General features: G+C 43.9%; 1 protein-coding gene across 3 annotated transcripts in view; it reads left to right on the top strand.

Annotated features, from left to right (window-relative positions):
- Nucleotides 1-664: 664 nt before the first annotated feature.
- Nucleotides 665-23928, top strand: part of FUBP3 (far upstream element binding protein 3) — a 46514-nt gene continuing 23250 nt past the window's right edge. For all 3 annotated transcript variants that reach the window (XM_080927049.1, XM_080927050.1, XM_080927051.1), the window contains exons 1-3: nt 665-788; nt 15568-15673; nt 23839-23872. In XM_080927049.1, the coding sequence (XP_080783175.1) occupies nt 705-788; nt 15568-15673; nt 23839-23872 (224 nt within the window). In that variant the 5' untranslated portion in view covers nt 665-704. The remainder of the gene's footprint in view (nt 789-15567; nt 15674-23838; nt 23873-23928) is intronic.

Consider the following 23928-nt stretch of genomic DNA (forward strand, 5'->3'; position numbering starts at 1 on the left):
CACCGCAAGCATTCAATCGTTCCTAAAGGTCTCTTGACTCTGCAGGCCCGGAAGCAAAGATGGTCTTATTACCCTAGTGAAAGACTGTGAAAGAGGACACCGGGCTTCTTGAGCCGTGTCATCAAACCCATCCTGTGGCCTGGGACTCCCTGCAAAGGTGGAACACTGCCCTACTGAGAGTCCTAGTACCACGGAAAGGTGCCTACTACCAGTCAGTGCAGCACACCACGACTATTTCGAGAGGGAGGGGGCTGCCAGTGCACTTTGACGACTTAGGTGAGGTGTTGCAAGAGCCACGTCCGCGTTTTTCCTCGGTCAGGTTGCAAAATACAGACATCAGGGACTACACGATCTCACCTGCGCCTCAGTGGCGGTCCCACGGTAGCTCAAGGCCTGGGGCCCACGCCTTTAGAGGGCGGGGTCGCAACCTGGTCTTTTTGACAGACAGCTGCCTGTGCTCAGGACAGGCCCCCTCGCGCTACGGCCACGCCCCTACTTCCGGCCGGACAGCGGTCATGTGCTTTGAGACCCCGCCTCACAGACGCCGCTTTCCCCCAACCTATCTCTCTGAGCGGGCAGTGCCTTCTATTCGCTTCCCTTCCGCCGGAAGTGGGGCGACTTTCCCTTTCCGGCTACGGGTCCCGGAGCGGAGTGGGAGGCCGGACCGGGGAAGCCGAGCGACGGCGGTGGCGGTGGGGTTGGCCATGGCGGAGCTGGTGCAGGGGCAGAGCGCTCCGGTGGGCATGAAGGCTGAGGGCTTCGTGGATGCCCTGCACCGGGTCCGGCAGGTACGGTCGCGGGAGGCCCGGGCCGGGGGCGGGAGGTCGCCCTGCCGACGCCTCGGGTGGGCGCCCAGGGCCGCGAGTCGCGGGAGGCCCGGGCGGTTCCCTCAGGCACCCCGGGGCCATAGGAAGCCTTAACTGAGCGCTCTGCGCGTCCGACTGCACCCATAGGCCTACTATCCAGGGTTCAAATCTCGGCAGCTCCTGGTGGGCCCTCGGGTGTGTAGACCCCAAGCATCCTTCTGCAGCCTTGGGAAACCTCATCTTCCACTTGCTGCATTTCAAGCGTATTGGAAGAAATTCGAGGATATTTTATATTTGAGATTTTCTTTATTGCACAGAGAATGGGAGGTGTTGAGTGGGTGGTCCTCGAGAGTTCCTTCTGATAATTAGTCTTACTCTTCGGGGAAGAGTGTGGGATGGATTCGTTCCGATCCTAAAACTACCATCTGGCAATATTGTGCATTTTGTCAGTGAAACCGGCGTTTTAGAGGTCTTAAGCTTCCCATGGAGAATGAATATGGGACCTCTCTGGCTCCTGGCATGGTGCCTAGAACAGAATTGTCCTTGTATTTTGCCTGAAACTTAGTGACAAGTTACCCTGAAGCTCAAACTTTCCTCTCCGCTGTGATGTTTATCTTCTCTGACTTTGTCAACTCCCTAGTACTTTGAATGTCCGGCTGTAATTATTGACGGTTTGGTTCCTAGCATAATACCTGCCACAGGACACATTCTTGGGAGATTGTCACCTGGGCATGTGAAAATGGGGTCTTTTCGTCACTTTCCAATACTTTAAGAGTACTTTAACCCTACCTGTCTCCCATACACTTAACATGTTAATACTGATGGTTCTGTAGACATTGTTTTGGAACCTAACAGTTCCCAAACGTTGGACTCAACCAAAAGTTTCTCTGATGGGTTGTTACTGCCTAGTCCAAGCAGTACAATAGTGAGTGTCCATTCTCGTCTCACTTCAGTTACCCGTCATTGTAATGGATGACCATGCCCCCAGTTCCCCACCCAGCACTCTGCTCAGGGGCACTTGGTTTTCTCTGCTGGACAGGATTGTGAGCCCTGTTTTTCACTGGTTGGTAAGAAATATTGGATTTCCCTCTAGGCTAGTGTGTCATTGCCATTGTATTGGCTTTCTGTGGCCACTAACAATTACAGTTGCTAGTTTAGAAAGCTCAGGTCCTCTGTCTGTAGAAGTTCTGTAGCTGAATGCAAATAAATTTGTTGTCTTTGTGTCTTTGTCCCCCTGCCCCCCAAAGTCTTTCAGTGTAGTCTTGGCTGTTCTGAAACTTGCTCTGTAGACCAGACTGGCCTCAAACTCGGACACACCTGCCTCTACCTCCTGTGTATTGGGATTGAAGGCTTTTTGTACCACCACTCAGCTTATAAAAATTATTTATTTTTTCCAAGCAGGCTTTCTTTCTGTAACCCTAACTGTCTTGGAACTCAATTTGTAGATCAGGCTAGCCTTGAACTCACAGGGATCTACTTGCCTCTGCCATCCTAGTGGTAAAATGAAATTTTAAGGATTGCTGAGATTCTGCATCTCTCTCTCTCTCTCTCTCTCTCTCTCTCTCTCTCTCTCTCTCTCTCTCTCTCAAGATTTATTTATTTTATTTTATCTGATCCTGTTATAGATGGTTGTGAGCCACTGTATGGTTGCTGGGAGTTGAACTCAGGGCCTCTGGAAAAGCAGTCAGTGCTCTTAATCACTGAGCCATCTCTCCAGCCCAAAAGATTTATTTATTTTATTTATATGAGTTTACTGTAGCTATTTTCAGACCCACCTCTTTGCATCTCTTAACTTGCTTGGGGAGATGATGGTGGTGGGATGCCTTCTGTTAAATCTGCCTTAACTTGGAGCTCTGAAGTGGTAATATTTCATTGGCTTTCTTATTTATGAAGTGCACCACTGCCTGAAGTGGTGATCAGCCCATTAGAGATGGGTGTGTTGCTTCTTAGTGGCAACAGAAGTCCATACTACCATTAAGAAATGATTTGAAAGGAATTATGAAGAGAAAAATAATGAAGAGAAAGCCTGGCATAGTGGTGTACATCTTTAAATCCCAGCACTCAGAGGCAGAATGGGTAAATCTTGGTAAGCTGCAGGTGACAAGGTCTACAGAGCAGGTTCTAGGACAGCTAGAGCTATACAGTAAGACCTCATCTCAAACAAAAGTTAGTTGTTAATTGTAGGGTTGTGTTGTTTGGGAAGATTTCATTGGTTAGAAATGGCAACTTAGAACTCTGCGTTGTAGAGCCTCTTCAGAGGACCTGGGTTGGATTCCCAGCACCCACATGATGTCAGAAAAATTGATGGCTCCAGTTCCAGGGGATTTGACACACTCTTCTAGCCTCTGTGGGCTCTGCACACAGGTTCTGCATATGCATACATTTATGTAGGTGCAAAACATCTACACACATCTTTTTTTTTTTTTTAAATCTGCATATGGGGGCTGAAAAGATGGTTCAGCAGTTGGGAGCTCTGCATGTTTTTCCAGAGGTCCTGAGTTCAGTTCCCAGCAACCACATGGTGGCTCATGACTGTCTATAAAGGGATCTGATGTTCTTTTGTGTGCACACAGAACACAAAAGTACATAAATTTTTTAAACCATTAAAAATCTGCATGTGATAAAGTTTAGTAAAAAAGACCATGTTTGAGTATCTGGATAGTCAGAGTTCTCTGTTTCCATTACATACAGAGTGCTCCCAAGATGAACCTCTCACTCCCAGTAAATAGAAATAAGACTTTTGTTTTGTCTTGTTTGTACTAGGGATTGAACCCAGAGCCTTGTACATGCTAAGCAAGCCTTTCAGAACAAAATGAAAAAAAAAAAAGCAACTGGAGGTTTCATCAAGTTGCCCAGGCCTTGATGAGAACTCAGGCTTCTACCTCAGCCACTCACGTTCCTGTGATTACAGGTCTGACCTAGGCTTGACTTACTGTATTTCATTTTGATAAGCATAAGGCTTCCCCCTTCATCTGAGCTCATAATTATCAGCAACAGTAAGGTCTTCAGGTTTTCAGAGTAATGAATTGTCTTCCGTTCAATTTATATAGCAAGTTCTAGTGACCCTGCTGATTTGATCTATGAGCTGACCCTGCTGGATTTGAGTCTGTAAGCCTGATTGCATAGCTCTATTGTAATTAGGCTTTTTTTTTTTTTTTCTTGAAACATCTTTATATAGATGTTTTTAGGCTTATAACAAGTTATCTATGTTTGCATTTAGTGTAGTCGAGTAAGGAATTATTAAATATAAAGGGAATCTCTGAAGATTCATATAAAACTTTAAAATATTTCTAGAGTGGGGGTCCAGTGGATTATTATGTGTCGGGAATAAGAAATTCACATCTGTTCTGAAGGGCAGTGGAAATGGGATCTGATAGGAAATGGGACTACTGATAAGTCTAAGACGGCTAGAGTCACAGAGCTTCATGACTAGTTCTTCAGGTCCTTGGTTGCTTAGCAAATTCAAGTGTTCCTTTAACTAGTTTAGAGAAGACGGGATACTGACTGTCAGCTCATCTTGTTCCAGAATCACATTCTGCATCTGTGCCCTGAGTGGGTTACAAGAGAGACCAGTGGACACAAATCTGTTTTACTTTGGAAAGTTTCTGAAGAAGATTAAAAATATCCCTTGCTTGCTTAGTGTGGATGGTTTACAGTTCAGTTCCCAGTGCCACATAAACTAAGCGTGGTGGTACATATCTGTATGTAATCCCAGCACTTGAGAGATGGAGGCAGGATGACCAGGATATTCAAGGTTGTCCTCAGCCACATAGCAAGTATTGTGAGTTTGAGGCCAGTCTGGGTTGCAGGAAAACTTGTCCAAAAAGTAAAATGTTCCCAGAAAGTCTTTTAGCATTAGTCATCAGTGATGGCAGTGACTTCAGTCTTGTACCATTAGTGTTACAACTGCCAACAGTTTCCCACCAGCTTTCCTGAGGATAGGTAACTTTGCCAGTCAGTGCTTGTTAGGACTGTAAGCTCCTGTTGTGGAGGTGGTTTTGTTGAGGCAGGGTCCTGCTGTGTAGTTCTTCTGGCCTCAAACACATGCTCCTCATGCCTTAGCTTCCTGAAAACTTGGACTGTAGGCATGCAACAGCACACTCAGCTAAGATGCTTTACCTTAGACTATGTCCAGGTCCTGTGCGTTAGCCAGCTCCTCGTATGTCCTCAGAGAGTGGGGTATAAATGTATTCTTCATGGAGTTGAGCACCTTACACTGGACCCAGGTAAAAATGACCAAGCTATTACAGAATTCACAGGGCTAGCAAGATTGCTCAATAGATTAAGGGATTTGCCACCAAGCCTGAGGACTTGAGTTCAGTTTTTAAGACCCACACGGCAGAAGAAGAGAACCAACTTCCATAAATCCTATGACCTTCTCATGGGCACCATGGAGGATGTGTAACCATGTAAGATAAATAAGCGCAATTTTAAGTCAATAGAAAGGTAACCACTTAAGTTTGTAGACCTGGAAATCTGATCATCACTGGCACCTTTGTGGGAGAAATATTGATTAGCTTGTGACCTCAGAAGTTCAGCTTCCTTGTGGTGCTGCCATCTTCTACTTTTGAGACAGAGTAGATGGCTTGGGGTAAATGACTTACTCCCTGGGCTAATGTGGGGCTTGAATGAAATATTGGCATAAGCAGCAAATGCCCTTTAAAAGGACAGAGTGTGCCGGCTGTTAGTAAAAGCTCCATTCACTGGCTGCTGTATGCACCTTGACAGCTCATGCCTTTGCTCATTTAATATGTGGGTTTGATTCATGGCTCACCTGAGCTGCTGAATGCTGAGCAGAATGAAACTTACTGAAACCGCTGTTTTGTGTCTGTACTGTTTTAGCTTTCCAGACACTGGGGGAAGCCACTGGCTGGAGGAATCCATGGACCACTCCTGAGGCTTTGCTCATGTGGAGCAGTGCTGAATCTTTAGAGTCAGTCCACCTGCGAGGGTTTGGGTGGTGACTGCCATGTACAGTGGTTTTTACCCTGGGGTTACTACCCCTTGAGGGGTCGCATATGAATTGCATTTCATAGTATACCTCAGACACTTTTCTCATTTACAGTGGGATTTAAACAAAAAACAAGGTTTGGCTACTAGTGTTATTAAAGTTTGCTGTCTCTTGAAGTCCCAACTATGTAGCAAATACCTTGCCTGAAGCTCTTCAACCAGAGCCTACGTTTTACCTATCCTGTGTAGTGCTTAGAAGCTAGGGTGGTTTAGCGTGCAGATAGATTCAGGTCTCTAGCTTTTTTAGAAAATCTCCGACTGCCTGTCCGGTGTCTGGCACAGCGGTCATTGTCTTCCACTGCAGTTATCAAGAATAGCTGTTGCCTGCACATCCTAGGCTGCCTTCATCCTTACCATCTTGCTGCTGTTTTATAGTGCCCATCGGGGTCTCTTACTGACAGTTTTTCTTCCTTCCATTTCCAAATTGGGAGCCCATCAAGAGGCCCAAGTCTCCTGCAAGAAGCTGGTGGACCTTGACTAGATTGGCTGTGTTGTGATGGAACTGCACATTGTTACTCGGTCTTTGAAGGAAAATAACTTGTGGACAGATGTGTTTAGGACAGCATCTAATAGCCTTGTGCAGTGCCTCTGAGGGTAGAGAGTGTTTATGTCAGCTCTATGGATAAACACTAGAAAATGTTATTCTAGGTGATCTCAGCAGTGCTTTGACATCCACAAACAACACAATCCAGCCACCAGAAAAGATGACCGTGTTAGTGTGTGTTAGCAGTCTTCTGCTTTACTTTACTTTTTAAAGATAAGATCTCTGTAGTTCTGTCTTGAACTCTGTGTAGACCAGACTGTCCTTGAACTCAGGAGTTCTGCCTGTCTCTGCCTCCCGAGTGCTGGCGTTAAAGGGGTGACCACGATGCCCCACTGCAGTGCTTTTCCATGCCGCTATTTCATCTGTTTCACCTGTGAGTTATCCCAGGTGAAAATGAATTTGGTCTTTTAGGAGAGGATATCCTGTATCCCGGGCCAGTTAAAAGTCACCAAAAGTGCCTGCCCCTCAAACTACCAGTCTTGATTCCATCTCACAAAGCTTTTAAACTAAGGTATACACTACCACAGCCATCTTCAAGAGACTGGAAAGAACAGCCAGTCTGCTGTGGGTACTAAGTATAGTTGTAATGTGAGAATAGATAGTGGCAAGTCACTTGTCATTATTTGAGGAGTTGCGTCCAAGGCCTCTTTTCAGGGGCCGGATCAGTGGGAAGATAAATCAGACACATTTGTGGCGTTAGATGCAGGGCAAGGGCTAAAATTCTCTCATATTTGAGAATAAGCCAAAGGAGATAGAACAGTGTCTCTTAAAAAGGCATACCGGGGGTTTGGGGGAGGTAGTGGTTGGGAGATAGTCAGTTGGTCACATTCTTGCCACACAAACATGAGGTCCTGAGTTCAAATCTCTAAGTGTAGTGTTCCTGTCTAATCCCAGTGTTGGGGAGGAAGGCAAGGGGAGCTCATTGACCAACAAACCTACATGAATTGATGAATTCCAGGTTTAGTGAGAGACCCTGTTTTTTTTTTTTTTTTTTAAACAGGGGGTTGGGTGTGGAGAGTGACTGAGGAAGACATCCAGTGCCAGCCTCTGGCCTAGACACATCTGTACACACATGTACACATGCGTGTGCACACACACACACACACACACACGTTACTATGTATGCTGTGGCTCTTGGGCTTGCTCTTGTTTTAAAGAGGAATTGATCCTTGTCTAGTGAGGTGACTGCAGCTCTCTGACGCAGTAGTGAAGGGATAGAGAGGGGAACACCAAAAGGCTTGCCATCCTCAGCCCTAACTCTCAGCATAATCTTTCTGCTTTGCCCCCAGCGGTGTTCATTGAGCACTTGCCATGCGTAATGCCTGGCATCAGGGAAGGTGTGCTCTAAATCTGGCAGAACATGGACTCTTGAGACTCCTTAAGAGTTGAATTTCTCCCCAGAAACATTTCAGTTTTATGAAGTTTAGGATTCTTTTGAAGGCAAATTCTAGAGCATCCAATTAACAGTGCTTCGGGGACTATGGTGGTCATTTAACCACCTCACTCATCTTGTTCTTCTGTGAGTTTGTGAAGTGCTTGGCCAGCACAGAGGAAGCATTCAGTGAATGATTAGGAAAAGCTGTGGAACTGACATCTCTACTGTCAGAATGCCTTCTTTTCCTTAATACCTGTAAACAGAGCAGGGATCAGCCAGGGGCAGCTTCCATTGACAGAGCCCGTATTGTCCTGGGTGCCAGGCAAGGGTGTTTAGCCATCTCAACTCAATAAGTGGTCATAAAGTCCTCCAGTGGATGGTAGTGACATGATATAACTCTGATCCTTATGTAGAAGTGACTCTTTCCACTAAGCAGTGAGGAGACTTTGGCAGCATCTTTTTGTTGTTTTCCTCTGGGGTAGTGTCTCACCTGGCAGTCAAGCCTGTTTCAACTTTCCCAGTGCTTGGGTTACAAGTGTGTGCCACCATGTCTGGCTTATTTAACTATGATAAGCCTCAGTTTTTCATCTCTGAAATGGAAATTCCGGAGGTTAATAATTTTCTTAAAAAAAAAAAAAAAAAAAAAAAAAAAAAAAGCTGGGAGGGAACCATTGAGTGATGGGAAGTTTCTGAGTTAGAGGCTCCTCAGCATAGAATCATTATATTTTTTGAGTGGTCTGTGGATTGAACCCAATTTAGGCTTGGTGAATGTTGTGTGCAGGTTCCACTTCAAAACCACACTCCCAGTCCAGTGTTGTTTTAGGGTCCAGGCTCTGGCTTATCTTTGTCACTGTTACACTTCCACAAAAGGTTCAAGTGGCCATTTCAGGTTCCTAGTCCTATACACCAGGCTGTTCTGGGTACTTTGTGTTTGTCACATTGTTATCCCCTGGTCACTGCCTCCTCACAGTAGGTTTATAAGGTCTCTGAAGACCTTGTAAAGGAAGAAAGTGTGACAGAAATCTCTCAGGGTACAGGGAATTTGAATCTGATATGCCACTTTCTCTGTGGTATACTTGGTCATAGAATGCAGGTCTAGGACATGGCCCTATGGTTCATGGCTCCAGACCCTGGTTGCAGTTTCCTACTGGTACAGGGAGAAGAGACTGTGCCAGACCAGTCTCATACTCCCCCAGTCAGGGATACTAGGACTGACAAGACCACGGGTCATAAGGAAGCCAGTTAGTTATATTGAATGGGTAGCTGCCTATCCTTTATCTACTTTGCCTATTTGTAAGGGTGAGCTAGTGGACTCCAACTTTGGGCTTGCAAGGTAGGCTCTTTTAGTGTTGAGCCTGTCGTTTCAATCTTTGGTGTACTGGAAATAACTAGCTAGTATCATGTCCCAGTGACAGCAACTTACTATGATTCCTTTATGATTTCTACAGAGTCTCAGTACACTGTTTGATTAGTTTTATTTTGGGGATTAGGGTCTCTCTGTGCCTTGCTGAAATACCTTTCCAGGGAAGCAATGTCTACCATTTCCTAGGGTCCCAGCGATAAATTACATCATTCTACCACAGAACCAGAGTTTATTGAACTTTTGCACAAAACACATAGGTGAGTGGTCCCTTCCCCTAAACAGGTCACACCTAAAAACAACTACCCAGCAGCAGTGAGGGTTGTCACTCTTCCCCCATAGGTGAAATTTCTGTCCCCTATATATTTATTTTAGTTTGTCCCAAAGGCCTTCTACAGATACTTCAGGTTACATAGAACGGGAAGGCAGTAGGAAAGTGGTTGGATAGTAAAGTGATAGTTTGATGGCCTTCTCTGGCCCTTCATGATGGGGGGGAAAACAGTCAAGGAAAGCCCAGTTAGCTTTTTACGAGGAGGCATGTTTGAACAACCTAAGATAGTTGGATGGCTCTAGGACAGAACATTGTAACCCAGGCTGGCTTCCCAATTTGAAGTCCTCCTGTCTCAGTATTCCAGGTACTGAAATTATAGGTCAGTGTCAGCCATGTCCAATTTAAAACTTCAAATATTTGTTTGTTTGAGACAGTGTCTTCTGCTGCATTCCAGGATGAAGTGAAACTTAGGCTGGCCTGGAACTTGTGAAAATCCTCCTACCTCAGCTTCCAGAGTGCCAGCAGCATTATAGGCATTGGCTATCATGTATGGTTTCATGGGTGTGGCATGCATGCATGTCCTGGAGCTTGCTCTATAGACTAGGCTGGCCTTGAGCTCAGAGATCTGTCTGCCTCTGCCTCCTGAGTGCTGGGATTAAAGGTATGTGCCACCATCACCTGGCAACATACATACTCTTGTTTGCATGTATAGGTGTGCTGTGTAAGTATGCTTTGAGGCCAGGGATTGACATCTGTCTTTCCTCAATTGCTTCTCATTTAATTTACTGAGACAAAGTCTCACTGAACCCAAGTTTGCTGGTTAGTATAGCAAGCCTTCCCTGTGGACTCTTCTACCTTTGCCAATTAAGTGATGGGACTGCAGGTAGGCCACCATGCTGGAGTGGTGTGCGTGTCTGTGTCCAATCCCAGATCCTCAGGCTTCTGTGGCAAGTGCTTTACTTCCTGGGCCTGCCCCTGAAATAATAAAAGGGAAGAGCATCACTATTCCAAGTAGGAGAGTGCTGAGCAATGAAAGAACTAAGAATAGTGCGTGTGTGATCCTGCATCTCCAAGAACCGCCTTGTATACCTTTTGGAGGAAACCTCAAGGAAAAGAACCTTGCTGCCTTAAGTCATACACACTGGTCTCTGAGAGTGTGGTGTAATTCACATTACATTATATATGTGCTGGGGATTTGAGCACTCTTAACCACTGAACCATCTTCAAGCACAAAGCCAAGATTTTTGGCTGATTCCTGGTACTGTGCTCCTTTTCCCCATGTTTCTGCTAATTTGGCAGTGGAAGCTGAATGTTCTAAGATGCTGCTTTATTACTTGTCCATCACTGTTTAATATATAACCTATGTTCCTCCAAAAGAGAAAGATGACTTACATAGTGGAAAATCACCGAGTCTCCTTTCAGTCAGGGTCACAGGTAAGGACTAGAGGACTGGGTTTGGTTGAGTATCTACATAATCTGAATAGAGGGCTGCCTGTACCTCGCTTACCTAGAGCAGTTCTCTGAACTGTCTCTGAACAGTTCTTATAGACAGTCAGCTAGGATAAGAGGCATGCCATGAACGCTGCACTGGAGGTCACCTAATGGTTAGGAGCCTTGTTGTAGAGTCATGGGGCAGAGATTAAATACTGTTTGTTACTTCTGAGATGAGTGGCTTTAAGCTGATCACTTAGCTTTTCTGAGTCTGTGTGGAAACAATCCCTTAGAGCAGAGGTTCTTAATTTGAGGGTCAAAAGATTCTTTCACAGGGGTCACCTGTGACCATTGGAAGACACAGATATTTATACCATAGTTTATTAACAGTAGCAAAATTGCAGTTATGAAGTTAAATAATTTTATAGTTGGAGGTCATCATAACAGCATGAGGAACTGTACTAAAGAGTTGCAGCATTAAGATTGAGAATCACTGCCCTAGAGGATGGTTGGAAGAAATAAGTAAGAAAATTTTCAATGTTTTTTATTTTATTATAGCTCAAAGCCATTTCCTAGAACAAAGGTTACATTTTTTTCTGGGGGTTTGGTTTGGTTGTTGGTTTTTGAGACAGGGTTTCTCTCTGGTCTGGGCCATCCTGGAACTTGCCCTGTACACCAGGTTGGTATCAAACTCAACAGAGATCTACCTGCCTCTGCCTCCCGTAGCCTATCTAATCTCAGGTCTTGGTCACCTAAGTAGTACCTGCTGGCTGTGGATTTCATCTCATGGAATGGGCCAAATAGTTGTTTACTCCCATAAACTTTGACATTGCTGTACATCTTGGCAGGGAGGTCATCATTGCAGGCTAAAGGTTTTGTGCCATTCTCCTTAGGTAGTGTGTAGAGGACCTACTACCAGTAACGTCTGTAGGGATGAAGGCTCTAGGTAGGTACCAATTTGACTTCTCCATATTCAGTGAATTGTGTAGGTGTTGTCTTCCTTCAGTACTAGGGCCTTACCATCATTTTGTGGAGGCAACCAGTAGCCTCCACAATAGTTTAGGGTTACCATGGGGCCTCTTGTACCAAAAATGTGATTAGATGTAGCCTATTCCTAGTATTTGAGTGCTGGGATCAAAGGCATGGGCTACCACCGTAGGCCCACAAAGACACTTTAAATGATAAATACACTTTTATGCTGTAATATTGTCCCATGGTCAATAACAGTCTCAACAATGTTTAAAAGTCCAAAGTTCATAGTCTCATCTGAGATTCATGTAATCTCTTAATTGTAATCCCCTATAAAATAAAAAGCAGGTCATACACTTCCAACATATTGTGACTAAAAACCAACTGGGCAAACTCTAAACCCTTATCTTCATGTATGGATGTCAAAATGCTCTTCAGCTCTCCAACTCCTTTAAGCTTTGTTTACTGCAATACATTTCTTTCTCTTGGATTGGTTCCTCTCACTGTTAGCAGCTCTTCAGCAGGTATCCCAGATTCTGGCATCTCAAACCTCTTGGCATCTCCAAGGCAATCCAGGCTTCACTTTCACAGCTTCATATAATGGCCTCTCTGGGCCTCCATACAAGAGAATCCTTCCATGTGCCTGGCCTCAGTAACATAATGGAGGGAAAGTCTATAACCCTTTTCCTCTATTCTTGTCTCTAAAGCCAGAACCATGTGGCTGAAGCTGCCAAGTTCTGCTTGCTAAGGCTGGAACATGACTTGCTTGTTCAATTTTATTTTCACAAGCTTTCTAGTTTTGGTGGTTCCCTTCACTACCTAAGCTTGGCTGTTAGGGAACTGCAGTTCTGTTCAGGTTGCCCTTGAACTCAGACATCTTCATGTCTCTGTCTTCTGAGTGGTAGGATTAAAATTGGTACAGCCATGCCTGGGCCTATGCTTTTCTTTAATTCCTCTTCACAAGATGGACGTTTAGCTGGGTGGGACCTTGCCTTGATGTCACCACTCCCCTTGAACACTGGATTTAGCTCCATTCTACTTCCTGGTACCCTTCTGAACCATACATGTTGTATTTTTTTCTTGCTCAGCTTGTTTTATTTCATCAAAATGTTCTTTATAAGAGTGAACTACATGACAGAGTCTATATACTAGAGTGTTTTGAGATTTTCTTTGCCAATTCTATTAAATCTTTTTACTTTAGCCTTAGGCAGACTCATTAGACAGGACAAAAAGTAGCCACATCTTTGACCAAAATATCCTGATAATGTTCTCTAGGCAACAGACTAAACATCTTCTCCTGAAACTTCTTCAGCCAGACCCCCACAGTTCAAATTGCCTGTCTTCAGTGTTCCTGCTAGGATGGCCCATTAAGTCCCACATAAAGCACTCCATTGTTTTCCAAATCCAAAGTTGCCCCCCACATTTCTCCTACAAAAAGCATGGTCAGGCTATTACAGCAATATCCTACTCCTGGTACCAAATTGTGTCGTAGGGTTTTTATTGCTATGAAAAGACATCATGACCTCCTCAGCTCTTATAAAGGAAAACATTTGGTTGGGGTTGGCTTGCAGTTTCAGAGGTGTAGTCCATTATTATCATGGTAGGAAGTATGGCAGCATACAGGTAAGCATAGTGCTGGAGAAGGAGCTGAGAGTTCTGTCTTGATCAGAGGACTCTGTCATACCGGACATAGCTGAATCAAAATGTGACTTTGAGCATACCTCTACAGTGACATACTTCCTCCAACAATGCCACACATACTAATAGTGCCACTCCCAATGGTCAAGCATTCAAACACATGAATGGGAGGGGGCAAGTCATACCTATACAAATAACCACAAACATGATAAAACATACCCTACAATAAAAAATGTACACTATAAATGACATAACGTTGAATTCTTATAACTTTTGTGTAGCCAGGATTTGAGTGTGTGTATGTGTATATAGTTCAGGTCGGCCTTGAATTTGGAATCCTTCTTTGATCCGTGGTTTTTGTTGTAAAGATCTATATGTCTACCTATTTATTCTTGAGGCAGGCTTTCTCTTTGTAACACTGGTTGTTCTATATCCTCCTGCTTCTGCCTCCCAAGTGCTAGGATGTACCACCATGGGCCATCATAAAGATATAAATATGTATATGCATGTATGTCTGTGTACATTTGTGTACGTATATACAAGTACCCTCAGAAGCTAGAGGTGTTAGATCCCCAGGTGTTTGTAAGTCTCCCAGCGTTAAGTGCTAGAAACCAAACTCAGTATACATATGTGGTCTTAGTTACTGTTCTATTGCTGTGAAGAGACACTGTGACCAAGGCAATTCATAAAAGAAAGCATTTAATTGGGATCTTGCTTACAATATCAGGTTTAATCCACTATGGTGAGGAGCATGGCAGTGTGGTGCTAGAGAAGCAGTTGAGAGCTACATTTTGATCTATGGACAGATGAAGATAGATATTGGACCTAGCATGGGCTTTTGAAAACTCAGAACCAGCTGGGCAGTGTTGGCCAAAGACTTTAATCCTAAAGACCCATAGATTTCTTGAGCCAACCTAGTCTATAGGTCAAGTCCCAGGACAGCCAGGGCTATATAGAGAAACTCTGTCTTGAAAAACAAAAGAAACAAAAACAAAAAAAGAAACTCAAAGCCACTCCCAGTGATACCTTTCCTCCAACAGTGCCATACCTACTCAAACAGGCCACACCCCCTAATCCTTTCAAATAGTGTCATTCCCTGGGGACCAAACATTCAACTGTATGAGCCTCTGGGAGCTATTTTCATTCAGACCACCACATAAATCCTAGCTACTCCATGTCTATGGCAATTTCCCAAATTAAAGACAACCAAAACAATCACAAATTTAGAACAAATACAAAGACTCACTACAGTTTAGAAGGATATTTGTTGATTCAATGAGATTAACAATAGGAAACTACCATAACATAACTTACCAGATGTTGGAAAATGACATTCCATACACTTTTAAGACCAGTAGATATGGAAAGAAGCTTGGCAGAGTGGTGCAAAACTTCAGCACCGATACTTGGTGTGCTGAGGCAGACATTGTCTCAAGCAAACAAAAATCTGGAAACCAGAAGGCATCTTTCCAAAGATAATGGAAGTAACCTGCCTAAAGTACCGACTTGTAGTTAGGTTCTGTCTATCTTCAGGATCCTCACTGTTTGGACCTTTACCTCTTTGAGGATTATTTTTAAATTAGTGTTTTAAAATACTTGGTTTTATTATTTTTTATTTATATATCTATATGAATGTGTGTGTATCCATCAAAACCAGAAAAGTGCTCAAATTTCCTAGGGTTGGAGTTGCAGGCCATTGTAAGCTACACGACTTAAGTACTGGCAAATGAACTCTGCAAGAGTTTAGAGGGTACACAGTAGGATCTTGTCTTAAAAGAAACAAGGCCACAGAGTTACACTCTGAAAGATGTGGCATGTTTATATTAAGTGACTAAAACTGACTTTCTAAGGGGTGGTGGATACATGGTCTAGGAGGTGAAGGCAACATGAACAGTGGACCTCACATAGTAGCTGAAAGAACCAACTACAGTAGGTTGTCCTCCATGTAGCTCCCTCTCCCTTGAATTAAATTGTTAAAAGATGACCTTTGAGCAGTTAATTTCTAAAGAGGTGAGACCAAAGAAAACTCAACAGGTAAAGTGTTTGCCCTACCAGATGTCAGTGGGAGAATGGGGTAGAAGCCCTGTAAAGAAGATGCTTTCTTTTCTCTTGGGATTCAACTAAGACTTGCTACCAAGTATTTAAATTTGATTCTCTCTGTAGATTGCTGCTAAAATCGATTCAATTCCTTACTTTAATAATTCCACACCCCTGGTGGACCCCTCAATGTATGGATATGGAGTACAGAAGCGGCCCCTGGATGATGGAGGTAAGTTGCTGTAAACGACTCTCCTTTTTGATGGCAGTGAACCTGCCAGTTATTGTGATTCTGTGTCAGCCATTTCTGAGCAGTTCTCCAACATCTCATTCTTAGAGGAATGGTGAAGGGGATGCAGTTAGGGTGATTTCTCTTAGCAATTGGCTGGCATTTGAGTTCCTATTTGCCTTGATAATAGAAGAATTTTTTCAGCTGAGTTCCACGATAAAGACTTGGCCTCAGCGTCCACTTGGCAGTAATTTGACCCATTTGAGAATTGTGTTTGATTCAGTCTTCAATCCCTCTGGCACTTGCATAGGAATTGAAGTTACTGCTTCTGTGAAATACTGAGGAAGCTGTGGTTGGCTTGACCTGTAAGAAAGAGAGGAGTGGTGGTTCTCTAGTCTGCTAGTCTTCACCATCCCCGTTTGTGTCTGGCTTGGGTTTATTTTTTTAATTTTCTAAAAATCAGCATGTGCTATTGGTACGCATTCGCATTGCTAGATTTCATGATGACATTTGCACATTACATACCTTGACCATATTCCTTTCCATTTCCCTCTCCCATCTTTGATCCATCGTCTTCCCTAATAGTCCCCATCTACTTTTATGTCAGACAGGCACTTTCTAGAAGCATCTATTTTAATTTATTCATTTATGAGTTTGGTTTATATTTCTAACTCCATCTCAAAAAGGAATTTGGGGAAGCTGAGAGTGCCTGTCACCAGAGCTCCAGCCCTGTGTCAGTCAGTCACAGGTATTTATGCAGAGTTTATATTTGCTTTGTTCTTTCTGCTGAGGAATACACTGTGAGGGTTGGTGAAGTTCAGACATTGTCTTCTCTGCTTGCTTTTTTGTTGGTCTGTATACATAGCTAGTTGTGTAATTTCGTTTTCAAAAGAATACATGTTTTTGATTTTGTTTTTAAGGTGTGTGTGTGTGTGTGTGTGTGTGTGTGTGTGTGTGTATACTTCGTGTGTACATATGCACACCAGAAGAGGGCACTGGTCTTATAGATGACTATAGTTTTAGATCGTTGTGAGCCACCATGTAGATGTTAGGAGTTGAACTTCAGACCTCTAGAAGAGCAGCCAGTGCTCTTAACCACTGAGCCATCTCTCCAGCCTGAGTGCGTGGTTTTTGTTTTTTTGTTTTGGTTTTCTTTTCTTCTTCTTTTTTTTTTTTTTTTTTTTGAGACAGGGTTTTTCTGTATAGCCCTGACTAGTCTGGAATTTACTGGCCTCTAACTTAGATCCATCTACCTTGGCCTCCCCAGTTCTGTGACTAAAGGCATGAGGTACCACACCTGGCTTGAGATTTATTTATATTGTTTTGTTCTATAAGAATAATTGGATTTCTGAGTATAAAGGACAACATTCCTTTTGAGAGTGAAATTTCTCGTCTGTGCACACATGCACAAATGCATACAAAACACATTTAAGAAAATAAAAACAAAACCAAAAATGATGTGATTTCTAAATTGCTACTGCTAAGTGCACCTCATGGTCTCTCTGTCTTTGTTGAGTGATTTCTTAGACTTCAAATGGGCAGGTGACTCAGAGAAACCTCTTCACCTTTCCAGGGCTTTGCACTTTGTTCCTGTGGGTGTTAGTATAAAACAAAATGGAGTTGTCTGGCTCTAAGCACAGGTCTTCTTGGATGGTATCTCTCTGGCCCAGTGTTCCCAGAAATCATGATCAATCACATTACAACTTACCCAGTACTGTCTATCAATTCAGCCAGTGAAATTAAAGTGTGAAAAGAAGACAGTGATGTCTTTTGCATAGGGGATACCTAAATATTCTCTAGTGAAACCCTCTGGCACTTTTAAGATTGTTTTCTCTTACTTGAAAGAAATCAGTAAACATTACATTTATCAATAAAAAGCACTGGGTAGCACGCAGATACAAGTGATTCAGAATCACAAAGGAAGACCACAATCTCAATTCAAGCCCCAAGTCCTTGTTAAAATGAATGCATTTCACTTCTTTTATTTTGTTTGGCTTGGTTTTTGAGGTGGGGTCTCACTGTGTACCCCTGGCTGTCTTGGAACTCACTTTGTAGAACAGATACACCTAGAATCACACAGAAATCCTCAGACCTTTGTTTCCTGAGTACTGGGATTAAAGGCAAGTGTTGCCACCGTGCCTGGTTTACTTTTCTTTTGAGAGAGGGTGGCATATGCTGGACTCCACATTGCTATATAACCAAGGATAAACTCATTTCTTATCTGCTGTCTCTACTTCCCAAGTACCGGGTTACAGCCATACACTGCCTTTTCTTTGTGCCTTGTTACCTCTTTTTGTGATAACACACTCTCTGTATCTGCCTGGTGAATAAGTCTTTGAGGACAGACATGTGTGTAGTTCCCTTTCCTTTCCTCTTCACAGCTTGCTTTCTTAGTGAGTCGGTACTAGGGAGTGCCCAACTCTGTCTTTGGTTTCCTGTACCTCTGCACACTTGTCTCATAACCAGCTGTACCCTCAGTGGTCTGCACTATGTGTCACAGTTTGATCAAATAAGCCTTTGTTAAATAGCTTACAAAAATTACTTTTTTCATACATTGGTCTCTAGGTGTGGAACGTGGGTTTTCTATTTAGCTGAAGCAAGAACACTGGAAATTGGGCCCATCCTTGGCCTCAGCCCCATCTTCTCATTTCCTGGCCACTGGGAATAGGTTATCTGCTAGATCTGGGGAGCTATATCCCATGTAGAAGAGGCAGGGGAGGGAAGGAAGGAAAGAACACGAAGCATATGTAGGGTAGGGCAGTCAGGAGCAATGCCCTGTACTGAAAACAGCAAGTATCTGGGGAGTTGCGATTGTGAGCACTTGCTAAGACAGCTTTTTTTTTTTTTTTTTTAATGTGCATTAGTGTTTTGTGTGTGGGTCTGTGAGGATACCAGATCCCCTGGAACTAGAGTTACAGACAGCTGTAAGGTGCTGGGAATTGAACCTGGGTCCTCTGAAAGAGCAGCCAGTACTCTTAACTTATGAGCCAACTGCTGAGATGTCTTTTTCAGCCTGCTCGGGCCTACAGGAGGATATCGGCTCCGCTCATCAGGCCTGCCTCAGCTCTTCCCCAGTCTTAGTCTTTTTGAGGCAGAAGTGGGAATCGGGCACATGCAGCTCCAACAGTCATACACATATCACACTCATTGTATTTGTGGTGTATGTGTGGTTGTGCATGGAGATCAGAACTTTTTTTAATACTTATTTGTGAGTTTCAAAGATCAAATTCAGGTCATAGGGTTTATAGCAAGGGCTTCTTTTACCTACTGAGCCATCTCGCTGAACCGCGGTTCTAAACTGTCAAAACTTTCACTTCTGCATGCTGTTACCCACATGTTCTCCATCACTGGAAATATACCTTTGACATTCTGTCAGTTCAGAAATCCCTGCTCTTAACTACAGTGCCTTTTCTGCCAGACTTTTGGACATGCTTGCAGCTGTAGCCTCTCTCTGGAGCTGTCTACCTTATTAGGGTTCTCCTAAGCCCCCAGAAAGGTCCAGAACCTCCTGATCTGGCTGTCAACCTCTGTTTCTGCAGGAGTCTGATCAATGGCTGCTTCTCTGCTCTGCCTAACTATAGTCCCCCAGCTCAGCTGGTACTCTCCTTTTTGGTGTTCGGTTGCAATGTTGACGTGACTTCCTTCTAGAAACTAACCTTATCCCTTATTAGCATTGGGGAGCTGGATAAGCTGTAATGATACCTCTATCATGAAGTTGTCTGTGAGGGGCATATATTAAGACATTTTTAAAGGCTGAGACTGTAGCCTAGTAGTAGAGCTAGGCTGAGGCTCTGGGCTGGATCCCTAGCACTGCCACAAAACCAGAAAGGAAGTACTTCTACTTTAAAATATCACTCAGGAGTAAGTTAAATCCTGTGTCCATCAGAACTAGTTAGTATACACATTAAAACACTCAGTGTAAGCCTTTAATATTCAGCACATAGAAGAAGCTGGGCCCCCATATTTATCATGGGACCAGAGGCTTCAGTGGGAAGAAGGTGCTGTGGTGGTGGCCTCAGGCCACTGCTGCTCACTCACTGTTTTTCTGCTGTTTCTTGGGTCAGGTCTTGTCTGGGAACGTGGTACAGGTTTTTAGTCCTCCTTGACCCTTCAGTTGATTAGTCCCCACTGGACTCTTAAGCATCCAAATGGCTCGATGTGATGGATGAGGAATAACAGAATTGCTATTACAGGCTAGGGTTGCAGCTCAGTGGTCATACACTGGCCTAGTGTGCTGGAGAGTCTGGGCTCCATCCTCAGCACCTGCTAAACAGTGATTTGAAAGTGCCAGGACAAACAGGAGAGCCCAGGTCCTGTGCTTTGTCCTGGAAGGCTGCTGATGACAGCGTCTTCCTCCCTGCTAACAGGAAAGCAGGGGTGGCAAGAGCAGTGCCTCATAGAGCTGGTGGCGGCAATGGTCTTTTCTGCTCATGAACAAGCAGGAGTAACACTGAAACAAACTTGAACTTGCACTTTTTGATAGCTTCAACTCCTGGCTCTGCCTCTAAAGTGATGGGCTAGCTGGTGTATCCCTAACTCATTTTCACTTGTGTTTTTGTTTGAAGATTGCAGACCAGTATATTCCAGTCTGAAAATACAGAGCTTGTAGGTTGTAACTCTCACAGCTCTGGGAGGAAGATGAGGAAGAAAAAAGCACTGTGCCTTTTTAGTTAGGATTCAGAAAAAAACCTCAAGTGTTCATGGTGGTTGACAAGCAGTTGTATGGGGGTTTGAGGGTGTCTTTGGAAAAAGAATGTGAAACTTGAGGGTTAGGACAAACATGCTTAGGATTTGGTCAGGATCCAAAGAAGGGGTTGGGGGCTGGGCAGAACCTACACTTGTTGAGTTAGGACTCAGGAAAAAAGGCAGGCTTAGTAAGTAGCGAAGAGCTGTGAAACAGTTGCCTATTCACTCTTTGCTGAGAGTGTCACCAAATACACCAGGCAGGCCTAGAACCCTCAGTTCTCCTGTCTTCACCTCCCTTCTCTCAGTTCTCAAAAATAAGTAATTAGAGTCCAGGCATAGTGACACACACCTTTAATCCCAACACTAGGGAAACAGGCAGACAAATCTCTGTGAGTTCAAAATCTTCCTGGTTTACACAGTGAGTTCCAGGACAGCTGGGACTATGGAGAGAGACCTTCTCTCAAAAATGTAAGACAGACAAACAAAAAGTAATTGGAAAAATTAGTAACAGATTACTTGCCCAAGACCTTTCAGCAAAGGAGTGCTCTGTGGCCTGGGACAGGAGTTGGTCCTGTGGGACACAGGAAGCCTTTGTGTCCTTAACCACCTGGGTATCACTGACCTTAACTGAGATTGGGAAAGGGCTGGTTATAACCAGAAGACACAGCCAAAGAGAGGCCACAGGGAGGAATGTTGAGAATCTGAAGAGGAGGTGGGGGGGGGGGGTAGGGTGCCTCCATAGGTAAAGCACCTACTGTGAGAGCAGGAGAGCCTGAAGTGTGGTCCTCAGAACCATGTAAAGCCAGGCTTGGTGTGCAGTGACTCAGCCCAGCATTCTTCAGAACCACAAAGGCCTGTTACCCTGTTGGTGGGTCGTCTTCTGAACCTCCATGAAGCCCCCACTGCACATAAAGGTGCTCGTGTACACTGGCAGACTTAAAGCAAAAACAGGAGGAAATTGGTTTTAATTTTGCTGAGCATAAAAGTCCTACCATTTTTTTCCTGTTGGGGCTACATTCTTGAATCTTCCCCAAGCTTGGTGTGTGTTTGTGGGGGGGGGGGGGTAAGACAGATGATTATTAAAGATATTGCTTGTTATAAAGTTAGGTTTATTGTCTAATGATGCTTTGTTGGTATTTCTTTGCAGAAAGAAAAAACAAGGAAAGGGTATACTTGGTGCTATACCTTTTTTTTTTTTTTTTTTTTTTTAAAGATTATTGCTGAAACTAGCAGGATTCCGAGAGAACTTCTTATGTTGTCCACTCCTCATGTCTGAGAAGTTGATTTCCCCTCAGCATCCCAGGCAGTTTCTATTGCCCGGTGTTCAGGGTCATTGGGAATCTGTGTGTGCCAGTGTTCTGGAATTGAGCTAAGGGAACTTGGAAAGCGGGATGGTAATGTACTGCTCACCTCCTTAGTGTATCCTCCCCACCAGGAGGGCAGAGGAGACCTGAACAGAACATAGAATGTGTCATTTGTAGGTACGGTGCCCAATGTCCTTTCTCACTGCTGGTTTTGTTTTTAGGCGCTCAATAAGATTGATGCATGGAACCACACGTGTATTTCTGTGTTTCTGCTTGTGTGGAGAGGGGGAAGATTTTGGGTATCTCAGCTTACCTGAGGCTGAGCACTTACTTGGTGGAATCTAGTATTCTCTTTTGGTACCATGGCCCTTGAAGGCTGTGTATCTGAGTAATGGTGTGTGCAGGTTTGGTTCTAGTGTATGTGAATGCCTCCATGTGTCAGGCAGGCAGTTAGAGTAATACCGGGTGGGAGGACCATGACATGTACCTTGTCAACAAAAAGGAATTTCAGTTGTGAGCACAGGCTGTCATTGAATGCTGTTTAAACAGAAGCCCTGGAATGTTTGGTAAGTTTCACAGGGTTCTTTGTTGCCAAGTTGCCCTTTGCTATGTTCCTTTTGCTTCTCTGTCATAACTGAAAATCATCAGTCTATGGTGTCTTTGAGTCAGGGGCCTGTAGTCTGCTATGTAGCCCTCACTGAGTGAGGACCTTACTCACTTGCAGGTGTTCAGTTCTGTATTCAGTGGACTCTTCACCCCCTGCTAGAGGGATTCTGATATAAATTGAGGAAGCTAAACTTATATATAAACTTATAATGAGACAGGGCTTATTATAGCCCAGGCTGTCCTTGAAATCTGTGTATATGTAACTGAGACTGGCTCAGCCTTTGAGTGCTGGAATTACAGGGGTAAAACAGTTATGCAGCCCGACAAGCCCTTGCCCTTTTCTTTGGCATGTTCTTTTGTCCCCTTTCTTGGTAGTGGACAGTTCTTGGGCAAAGCCCATGATGGGGATTCCTTTTCTAATCTGGAGAGTATCCAGATTTCATGTGAATGGGAATTTAGTACTGGGGAAGGGCAAAGAAAGTTTAAGAGTCAATTAAAAACAACTGAGAAGGTGACTGTCTGTGCTTTGGCTGCAGACCATTATCTTGCTATTGATCCAGATAGAATATGGCTTTCTTTTTTTTCCTGGATCAGTGAACTTGGTAGTTTACTTTTTGCTGTATTATTTCTCTGCATTCTTTCCTTCTGGGGTGTCAGGGTCTGGTTTGCTTTCCTTTGTCTCTTTATGGTCCTCCACTGTCCGGAAGATGGCAGGGTAACTGGACAGGAAGCTACAGCTTTCAAGTCTTCACTTTTTCAGACATTGGTATGGTTGACGCTTTCTGGCTTTCCCCAAGTCATACTTTTAGCATCTTGAAAGGTCTGTTTAGTTCCTTACTGTCTGTTTGGGTTTACAGTCTCTCTTTGTCTGCAGACTATATTTCTTGAACTGCATTTTCCAGAAGAGAAACAGCACAGAACGATTTCTGCTGATGGCTGGTGAAGGAGGGGCACATCAATATCTGAGAGACAGAAACTAGACCAGGGAGCCACTCTGGAAATGTGATTACAGAGTCTGTTCTGATAGTGAGAGGCTGGTGCCACTCAGCTTTGTGAAATGGGCTAGAGAAGCTGCTGCTGGAGGGTGGAGCCTGGTCTTTCCCAGACTATTTTGGATGGGATGACAGAACAGAGACATATGTGCATCTTCTTAGTAACTACAGCTGCCATGGAGCAGTCCTAAGCAGTGCTTCCACAGAGGCAAATCTGCTCATTTGGTTTTAAAAGAGCAGGAAGGACCCGAGTATCTGCATTGGGTTTGGATGCTGAGCAGGAGGGAGAGGGCAAGATTTAGACAGACAGGCTTCCCTTGTAGGGCTCTCAGCATGTGGACATACAGATCAATTTCTTATCCTTCATTCAGCTGGACACTGGGTTAGAGACTGTTGAACAAGATGTCCCCTCCTGTTTCATATCACATAACGCATTCATTTCAGCCACTGAGCCTAAATTACTGTTTGCTTTCTTTCTGCCTCCCTCCCACCCCCTGAACAGTAAGAATGCGGGTAAGGATGGAGTTAGTTTATCCGTTCTAATGCTTTGATTTTTCTTTTCTCTTTCTCTTTGCCACAGTAGGTAACCAGTTAGGGGCCTTGGTACATCAAAGGTAAGCAGTGGGTTATGTTTTATTATTTATTGATCATTTCTAATTGTTTATTGATC

This window comes from Micromys minutus, assembly GCF_963924665.1.
Source record: "Micromys minutus genome assembly, chromosome: 13".
NCBI lineage: Eukaryota > Metazoa > Chordata > Mammalia > Rodentia > Muridae > Micromys > Micromys minutus.